Genomic DNA, 9,936 nt, shown 5'->3' with positions numbered 1-9,936 from the left:
GTCCCAGGAATGCACTGCGGTGCTCAGCTGTTATGTAGTAACGCTTGATAGCTCCAGCATTCAGGCTGAACCGTGATGTGCCTCCAGGAGTCTGTGTGTCTTTGTTCACTGTGGCTTCAATAGCCTGGTCCACAGGGATCTGCCCAAAGGGGTTGTTACTTGACAGCTGCACTGAGAATTGGCCTGTCTTGAAGGCCTCATACACAGAAGGATTCTTCTCAGGGAGGTTCATCATCTGAGCAAAGTAAGGGGACAGGTACCTGACATAATTCATCTTATCATAGGCAAAGCACCGTGGGATCATGGCTCTAATAGCATGGAGGTGCAACTCCCAGGCCCCCTCACAGAAGGCTACCATCGCTGCAATACTATTACATATTTTCTAGCACTATGGGTGTGTACCTTGCCAAAAATCACTATAAGGATTATTCCACCCGGATGGTACCGGTGGCCCAACTCTGGGGCCCTGGCTGCCAGGCCTTATTGCTTTGTATCTGAAACACGTGGCACTGCGGCGGCCGGCCTTAAGCACGTGACGCGGTCCACTTTCCCCGGCCGGCACGAACTTGGAGGGCGTGGCCGGCGCGCTGACGTCATCGCACTGCTCACGGCCTATAAAAAGGAGAGGCGAGCGACGTTGTGCCTTTTAGTGGCCGGGGTTCGGCGAGGGATGGCGCCGGTAGGTGGAGAAGGGGCAGCCCGAGGGCCGGGGCTCCGGAGAATGGGGGTTCCTGTGGAGATAGGGAGAGTGCGATTTAACACCAAGTTCCCATGAAAAAACCGAGCGGAAAGTCATTCGGCCCCTCCGCCACGTGCTGTCCGGCATCCCACCATTTACCTGGCAAAATTGGCAGGGTCATCGATCTTTCGCCCCGTGCTGGCCCGCCTACCCGTCCCGTAGTTCGGCAGTAGCGCAGCCCGACACCCCATCTCCTCGTTCCCGGTGTGAGGGATCTTCCACCTGGGCGGTGTGAGGGATCTCCCACCTGGGCAGTGTGTGGTGTGAGGGATCTCCCACCTGGGCTGTGTGTGTAGTGAGAGATCATTTAACTATTTCTGGTTCTTTCACTATTTATTATTTATGGTGCAACTGTAACGAAAACCAATTTCTCCCGGGATCAATAAAGTATGACTATGAATATGACTACGATCTGCCTGCGCTATGTGTGTGGTGTGAGGGATCTCCCACCTGGGCTGTGTGTGTAGTGAGAGATCTCTCACCTAGTGTGCTGTGAGGGGTCTAGAGCCTGGCCAGAGTGTGCTGTGAGGGATCTTCCACTGGGGTGTGTGTGATGTAGGGATCTCTGGTCTTGGTGTGAAGGATCTCCCCGGTCTCTGAGCATGTGGTGTGAGTAATCTCCAATCTGCGCTGTCATGTGAGGGATCGCTGGTCTTGGTGTGTATGTGGTGTGAGGGATCTCCCACCTGGGCTGAGTGTGAGGGACCTGCCTGTACTGTGTATCGTGTGAGGATTTCCGACCTGGATAGTGTGTGATGTGAGGGTTCTTGCTCCCAAACAGTGTGTGTGGTGTGAGGCATCATTCACCCGGGCAGTGTTTGTGTTGTGAGGGATCTCTCACCTGTGTGATGTGGGGGATCTCCCACCAGGGTAGTGTTGGTGAAGGATCACTCACCTGGGTTGTGTGTGGGATCTCTCAACTAGGTTGTGTATGTCATGTGAGGAATCTTGCTCCCAAGCTGTGTTTGTGGTGTGAGGGATCTCCCAACTGCAGTGTTTGTGGTGTGAGGGATCTCCCGGGCAGTGTGTGTGATGTGAGGGATCTCTCACCTGGCCTGAGTTTGTGGTGTGAAGGGATCTCCATGTAGGCAGTGTGTGTAAATTGCGGGATCTCCCACCAGCACAGTGTGATGTGAGGGATCTCCCACCTGAGCTCTGCATATGTGGTGTGAAGGGATCTGCCTGGGTTCTGTGAAATGAGGGATCTCCTACCCACACTGTGTAGATAGGGACCTCCCACATGGGCAATCTTTGGTGAAGGGTCTCCCACGGGCTGTTTGTGGGTGAGGGATCTCCTGCCTGGGCAGTGTGTGGGGTGAACAATCTCCTGACTGAGCTGTCTCGATTGGGTAGCATATGTTGACGTGTTTGTACTTTGCTAATAAAATTACTTGAACTTTGCCTGCCCCTATTGCGGTCTGCCAATAACTAACTTCATACATACTTGGAGAGGTTTTAGCTGTTTTGCCCCATACTAAGAAAGTATGTGCTGTCATTGGAGAGTGTCCAGAGGAGGCTCAGAAGAATGATTCCAGGAATGGAAGGGCTGACATGAGGAGTGTTTGACTTTTGGCTTGCACTCACTGGTGTTTAGAAGAATGAAGGGGGGGGGGTGCGGTTGGATCTCATTGAAGCTTACCAAATATTGAAAGGCCTAGTTAGAGTGGATGTTTCCTGTAGTGGGGAAGTCTAGGACCAGGGGCACAACTCAGATATCCGTTCAGAACAGACGAGGAGAAATTCCTTTAGCCAGAGGGTGGTGAATCTGGAATTCGTTGCCACAAATGAAGTTGAGGCCAAGTCATAGGGTATACTTAAAGCGGAGGTTCATTAGTCAGGGCATCAAAAGCAGGAGAATTGGGATTGAGAGGGATAATACATCAGCCATGATGGAATGACAGAGCAGGGTTGATGGGCGGAATAGATAATTCGGCTCTTGTGTCGTATGGCCCTACACCTCAAGCACAGAAATGTAACGTATCCCCTGTGGAAGGACTCCGTTCTCTGGGAGGGTGCGGATCACATATAGGCTGCCTGAATTGTGTGGGGGTTGTTGAGATTGATGTCCATCAGGGCCTGATTGCTTGAATTTCATCTCCCGGCAGAAAAGAAAATTTGCGTTCGAGGGGAAGAGGAGGCCGGTTTGGCAATTCACCCTGAACATCTCCAATCCAGTGGAAGATGGTATCCTTGACTCGGCCAACTTTGTACGTACTTCAAATGTCACCAGCATGTGTTGTGAAATTTGTTAACTTAGCAGCAGCAGTTCAAAGCAATACATGATAATATAGAAATAAAAAAATAAGATCAATTAATACGTACATTTTAAAAATAGTGCAGAAAAAGAAGTAATATATATTTTTTAAAAAGTGAGGTGGTGTTCATGGGTTCATCGTCCATTCAGGAATTATATGGCAGCAGGGAAGAAGCTGTTCCTGAATCACTGAGTGTGTGCCCTCAGGCTCCTGTACCTCCATCCTGACGGTAACAATGAGAAGAGGGTATGTCCTGTGTGATGGGCGTCCTTAAAGGACATCGCCTTTCTGAGGCACCGCTCAGTGTGGAATTTACAGAGGCTAGTACCCAAGATGGAGCCGACTAATTTTACAACTTGCTGTAGGTCTTCGCCAGTTGGTTAGCACCTGTTTTCAGAGGCCTACCAGATATTCCATCGGTGCCTGCCAGCTTGTGAGGGTTCACCCTTAAAGACAGCCCCAACACTGGCCTCTGAGAGAGTTTCTCGCGCTGGAATTATCAAATTTTAACACAGTCTGCCACAGAAACGCAGATCAAGGGCCCCCACCACCCAGGCCATTCTGTCTTCTGACTGCTGCATCAGGAGAGGGGTACAGGGAGCTTGGGTCCCACACCACTGGGTTTAGGAACAGCCATCAGACTCTTGAACCAGAGGGGAATCACCCAAACTCTGAACTCACTTTGATGGACTGTATAACTCATGTTCTGGATATTTATTTATTACTTTTTTTATTATCACTTTTTTCTATGTGCATTTTGTTGTCTTTCGCACACTGGTTCTTTGTATTTGGTGTGGTTTTTCATTGTTTCTGTGGTCTTTCTTCACATTTTCTGTGAATGCCCACAAGAAATTGAATCTCATGCATGAGAATATCTGCAGGAGGTGGAAATCCAAAGCAACGCACACAAAGTGCTGGAGCAACTCGGCTGGCCAGGCAAATCTCTGGAAAAGAGTGAACAGTTGACGTTTCAGGCTGAGACCCTTCGGGAGATGATGGATGGTCTCCGCCCAAAAAGTTGACTGTTTACTCATTTCCCCGGATGCTGTCTGGCCTGCAGTTTGTGTGTGTTGCAAAACGTCGATCGTTACTTGTTTCCACTGATGCTGTCTGGCCTGCTGAGTTCCTACAGCATTTTGTGTGTGTTGCAATGAGTCCCAGGGTGACAAATATGTACTTTGATAAATAACATTTACTTTGAACTTTGGACTGGTGCACAGATAGAAAAAGTTTAGCTTTGGTCCAGACGCAGGAAAACGGGACTATCTTGGGGCATTGTGGTTGGCATTGACCAGTTGGGCTAAAAGCCGTGTTTCTGTGTTGTATAATTGACTAAGTACTGGAGACTTCAAGAGAGAAGATTTAAATAAGATATAAGAGTATAACAAAGGAAATCTTTCAAGTTTCGTAAACTTTTTCTTGTCCGTCTTTATTACAAATCCATTGCCTTTCAACACTGTCAGGGTTAATTTAGCACCCTGATGAAAGATACCCCTTAATCCTCACTAGGTCGTCCAAATGTTCCACTTGCAGCCTCTTTATGGATTTATGTTTGCTTGAATTCATAAAACCTGAGCCCACATTCGCAGTCAGCACTAGAAGTTTGAAATGTTCCAACAATGCCAACAAGAATTAACAGTTCTTCAAAGTCTTTGTTCCCAAGCGTGTAGTTCAACATCAGTGAATGTCTTAATTGAACCAGACTTAACTTTCTCAGAAAGGACAAGTTTGAAATCAGTATTGCTGCAATATTTTTAGGCAACAATTTTTTTGTACGTTCTAACAGATGAGTTCAGAGGGCCAATGTTTTATTAACAATGAATGACCGACTTCTATGCTGTGTTTATGGTTACAATTTGTAAATGTTGTAAGGTGAAACGCTAAAATATTTCAAGTAAAGGTTGTGCTACAATGACATAATTACAGGGTATTTCTCTTACATTAACATAGATTTGAAAATTATATTAAAGTTCGTAATGTCTCGTGTCATGAAGCTCCCATGGCTTCATGTTATTCTGATCAGGGTGGGGGGGCTAAGCAGGTGTTACACCTTGCCCAAGGGTGACCTGCTGGTTAGTGGAGGGAAGGTGAGCCTTACACCTCATTTGGGGGGGGGGGGGCGGGGACATAGCTCCAGCTCACCACCCAAATATGGCATTATAATTTCAAAATGATATTTACATTATATAAATAAAAAGTCTATGTGTTTAGTGCATGGGGAGGACGTACAAACTCCTTACAGGGGATGCTGGGACTGAACTCTGAACTCCGCTGCCACAAGCAGAAATAGCACCGTGTTATGCGCTATGCTACTGTGCTGTTTCTTGTATTTTCTGTAAATGCCTACAACAAAATGACTCTCAGGGTAGCATCTGGTGAATTATGTACTTTGATAATTTATTTTGAACTGGTGAGTGGGTGCTAGATTTTGCTTAGTCCCTTATGGGCAGCAGAATTTAATCTGGCTTTCAGTTTGATCTTCCAGTGGCTCTCCTAACTGCTTGTTCTGACTAGGGTTACTGTCCCTAGTTGTGTCTAGGGTTCCTTCCCTAGTGTCCCACACGTTTGTTTTACTGACAGGAGCAGTTCCTGAGGGAGAAGGTCAAGGTCGGAGGGAAGGCTGGGAACCTGGGCAACGTCGTGCAGATTGAACGCCTCCGGAACAAGATTACTGTCACCTCAGCCAAACAGTTCTCCAAAAGGTGAGCATATGTCACAGTCTGTCCTCCAGGATTTCTGTTGGATTAGCCACTGTGTACCTCCGGAGAGGGCAGTCGGTCCTCAACCCTAATCTGTCTTCGCCCTGTTATTAAGTGCAATCGTGAACAATAACCAGAGCAGAAATGCTGATCAACTCAATTAGTTCCCAAAGAGAACTCTGATAGGTCAATCAGATGGTTCACTGCTGCTCAGTCATAGAACACAAAAAAAATCATGTACTATTAAGAAACATTAAAAAATAGTAGAGAAACTGGAGTCATGATGATCATGATGAAGTCTGCTGGAGAGAGACATTTATATACATGCTGTCCTCCATAGTTCAAAGAAATTGAAGATAAGGTTGCAGGGTGACAAAACATGGCAGGAGCACTTGAACTAAAAAGTAATCCCTACCGGGAGAAAACAGCACCTGTTCTTTCCGCACTGTTCTCCAGCAGTTTAAGGATTAAGTCCAGCCGCAAAATAACTCACAAGTGCTCTTGAAAGTCGGGTATTAACCCTACCTACCAACAACCAAGCATTGCCATCCTGGTCTCCTTCATGATAGCTTATGAAGAAGCACGTGACTTCCCTCCCAGAGATGATAGGTGTTTGTGCACTCGACTCTTGAAGGCTTGGACCCCATCGTCTCAGATGTTTCCAACCACAGCATTTGGAAGGCTGTTCCAAATTCTGATAGCACAGTGAAGGAAGCTTCTATCCAGTGTGTAGGTTCTGGCATCAGGCATAGAAACAGCATTATTGGAAACATCCTCTCTACAAGATCTCTTACACCTTTTCTACCTCTCACCCCCTTTCTACCTCTTCCCCCACCCACCCATCTGCTCTGTGCTGTATCTAAATAAATAAGGGTACATTGAGGTGGTACAAAAGGAAAACCCTGCAGAATATCATGAGCACAAGAGTTTGTGCAGATGACTAACACACACAATATGCTGGAGGAACTCAGCAGTCAGGCATTTGTGAAAGTGAATAAACAGTCGACATTTTGGGTCAAGACCCTTCTTCAGGACTGGAAAGGAAGGGGGAAGAAGCCAGAATAAAAAGGTGGGGGGGGGTGACAAGTTAGAAGGTGGTAGATAGGTAAGGGAGGGGGATGAAGAGAGAGGTTGGGAGGTGACAGGTGGAAAAGGCAAATGGCTGGAGAAGAAGGAATCGTAACAGGAGTGGAGAAGGGGAGGAGGGGCACCTGGGGGAGGTGATAGGCAGGTGGGGAGATGAGGTAATTGAGTAAAAGAAGGGGGGGCTATCAGAGAGAGAGATCGATGTACCTGAGGGAATGAGCAAACACCTTACAGGCTGCGAACTGATTTGTTGGAATGGGAATGAGGATTATAGTTAAAATGGTTGGCCACCAGGAAATTCTGCTTGTCATGGATGGGACAGAGCTGCTCGACAAAGCGGCCCCAAATCTACGTCGTCTTACCAATGTAGCGGAGGCAGCATTGGGAGCACTGGATTCGGAGGCTGCCCGAACAGATTCGCAGGTTAGGTGTTGTAGAATCTAGTGTTACAGCTACATAGAAACAAGAGTGCATCCAGGCAAAGTGAAGGGGTGGAAGTGATTACTGAACACAGTGAGGCATTGTGTTGTATACTGTCCATACTGTTCATTTGATCACTTCAGTGCATGAAGGAGTATGTGACAAAATAACACAATTCAGAATAAAGTGTAGCATGTGACAGAACAGGTTGGCAGTGATAATTCTCTCGCTAAACTTGCCCCTTTGCCCGACTAGGCACTCCTCATTCTGTCTCTGGTCTAGTTTCCCCAGTAGTTCACACACTTTACCCTCCTGTTCTGCAGTTCTTGGGGAATTTACCATTTACACACCCCGACAGTAACGCAATCGCTAGCTTGGCTAATCAAAACAACCCCTTCAATTAATGTGCTCTACTGGTTTATAAGCATAAAAATAAGGATTCCTGACAAGGGCCTTCCAGTTTCATTTATTTTCACTCACGCTGTTACATCGGATTATAGACAGCAGAATGGCCCCAAAAGGCCCTAGGGACAGTTTGCGGCATCCTAAAATAATTTCCAGTTAGTGGCAGCAGGCACACTACACCCTACACAGGCAGATTTAAACCCTCAGTTCGGCATTGCTGGGAGGAGCGGAGGTTGGATTTGACGGTTGGTGAATAGTTAACGACTGTGTTGTGGAGAAAGCCTCTGTATTTCTGTAGATGTTTGTTTTAATTTGTCTATTTGTAAATACTTTTTTTAAACAACTTTGGGCCGCTTTTGCTTTTTTCCCAACTGGCACTAACGTGCTGATGTGGCTTACCATCTGTTTTTTCCAACTGGTGGCTCATCGGGCATGCTTACCCACACCTGATAGCGAGTTTTGACAGCATCCATACAGATAATTTGATCACTTCAGAGGGGAAAATAACAATGCAGAATGAAGTGTAACAGGGTAAGTGCAACGTAGGCAGAAAATAAGGCGTGAGATCATAATCAGGTAGACAGAGGTCAAGAATTCATCTTCCCGTACTAGGGGACTGTTCTGTGGTCAGACCTCGAGCTTAGTGGACAGGAAGTCCATTCAAGAGCGTGCCAACTGTCAGAATCTGTTCTTGAGCCTGGTGATAACTGTTCTCAAATGAGGGCAGAAAGCATGTCCGGGCTTGCAGGGGTCCTTGATTATGTATTTATTTAGAGAACGGTAACAGCCCGCACCTCCCAATTACACCCATGTGACCAATTAACCTACTAACCCGTATGTCTTTGGACTGGGAGGAAACTAGAGCACTCGGAGGAAAGTCGTGCTGTCACAGGGCGAACGTACAAACTCCTTACAGACTGCGGCGGGAATTGAACCCAGGTTGTTGGCGCTGTAGTAACATCAGACTAACCACTATGGTTATGTCAGCTGTTTTTCTGAGGCAGCAGGAACTGTAGATGGAGTCATTGGAGGTGAGGCTGGTTTCCGTGATTGAATGGGCTATCTCTCTCTCTCTCTCTCTCTCTCTCATGCTTCAGGTACCTGAAATACCTGACGAAAAAGTACCTGAAAAAGAACAATCTGCGGGACTGGCTGCGGGTGGTTGCCTCCGACAAGGAGAGCTACGAGCTGCGCTATTTCCAGATCAGCCAGGAGGAGGAGGAGTCTGACGCAGAGGACTGAAGTGCTGCGAGCAGCAGACACAGAAGTGTGTCCTTCTCAGTGAACAGACAGGACTGTCATTAACTTATTAATAAAACATCACAGACTGAAAGACCACTTTGCAGAAAACATGTTCTTTCATTTTCCATATTAGAAACCAGTTGAGAACTTGAGTGGTGGTTACTTGCTAGTGGTGAAGTGACAGATCATGCAGCACAAGAGGATGTAGTCAGCACATTCGATCTCCGCTGTCCTGATTAAAAGCTTTCCCAATCTTTAGCCAAATGTTTGTCAGTTTTCTCCTTCCCGTGTCTCTCCCATTTGCTTTTGTAGAATTTAGGAAGTACAACACAGGAACAGGGCCTTCAGCCCACACTGTTGTTCCGAGCTAGTTGAATTAGTCATCACAAGGAAATCTGCAGATGCTGGAATTTCAAGCAACACACATAAAAGTTGCTGGTGAACGCAGCAGGCCTGGCAGGAAGGGTCTCGGCCCGAAACGTCAACTGTACCTCTTCCTAGAGATGCTGCCTGGCCTGCTGCGTTCACCAGCAACTTTGATGTGTGTTGCTTGAAATTCCAGCATCTGCAGATTTCCTTGTGTTTGTGTTTTTAAATTCACTACTGCAAAGCTTCTTCCGGTGATGCCTACACTGAAGAAGTTTAAATCTTCTCTTCGACGGGAGTTCAGTGAAACTATCTCTCACTGCCTCCCAATCTGTAATTTCTTCGGCTCTTCAACTTTTCGACCACATTTTGACTATTTATTTATATACACACTTTTTCTCTCTTTCTCCCTCTGTCCCTCTCACTAAACCCCTTGCCCAACCTTTGGGCTTCGCCCCCTCCCCCTTTTCCTTCTCCCTGGGCCTCCTGTCCCATAATCCTCTCGTATCCCTTTTGCCAATCACCTGTCCAGCTCTTGGCTCCATCCCTCCCCCTCCTGTCTTCTATCATTTTGGATCTCCCCCTCCCACCCCACTTTCGAATCTCTTACTAGCTCTTCTTTCAGTTAGTCCTGACGAAGGGTCTCGGCCCGAGACGTTGACTGTACCTCTTCCTAGAGATGCTGCCTGGCCTGCTGTGTTCAGCAACTTTTATGTGTGTTGCT

General features: G+C 47.0%; 1 protein-coding gene across 1 annotated transcript; it reads left to right on the top strand.

Moving 5' to 3' along the window:
- The first annotated feature begins 626 nt into the window (after nucleotides 1–626).
- rpl22l1 (ribosomal protein L22-like 1) lies at nucleotides 627–9,096 on the top strand. The gene is made up of 4 exons (XM_063045261.1): nucleotides 627–679; nucleotides 2,845–2,946; nucleotides 5,575–5,696; nucleotides 8,702–9,096. The coding sequence occupies exons 1-4, from the start codon at nucleotides 671–673 to the stop codon at nucleotides 8,844–8,846; spliced, it is 378 nt and encodes a 125-aa protein (XP_062901331.1). The 5' UTR covers nucleotides 627–670; the 3' UTR covers nucleotides 8,847–9,096.
- Nucleotides 9,097–9,936: the final 840 nt, after the last annotated feature.

Source organism: Mobula hypostoma, chromosome 4 (genome assembly GCF_963921235.1).
Source record: "Mobula hypostoma chromosome 4, sMobHyp1.1, whole genome shotgun sequence".
Taxonomy (NCBI): Eukaryota; Metazoa; Chordata; class Chondrichthyes; order Myliobatiformes; family Myliobatidae; genus Mobula; species Mobula hypostoma.
The sequence above is the reverse complement of the archived record's forward strand: the minus strand, read 5'-3'. Positions and strand labels throughout refer to the sequence as shown.

What these genes read in the sequence shown, in the direction of transcription:
- rpl22l1 (XM_063045261.1), top strand. An exon ending in TCCTTGACTCGGCCAACTTT is followed by an intron (nt 2,947 to 5,574) that starts GTACGTACTTCA and finishes TTTTACTGACAG; the next exon opens with GAGCAGTTCCTGAGGGAGAA. An exon ending in GCCAAACAGTTCTCCAAAAG is followed by an intron (nt 5,697 to 8,701) that starts GTGAGCATATGT and finishes CTCATGCTTCAG; the next exon opens with GTACCTGAAATACCTGACGA.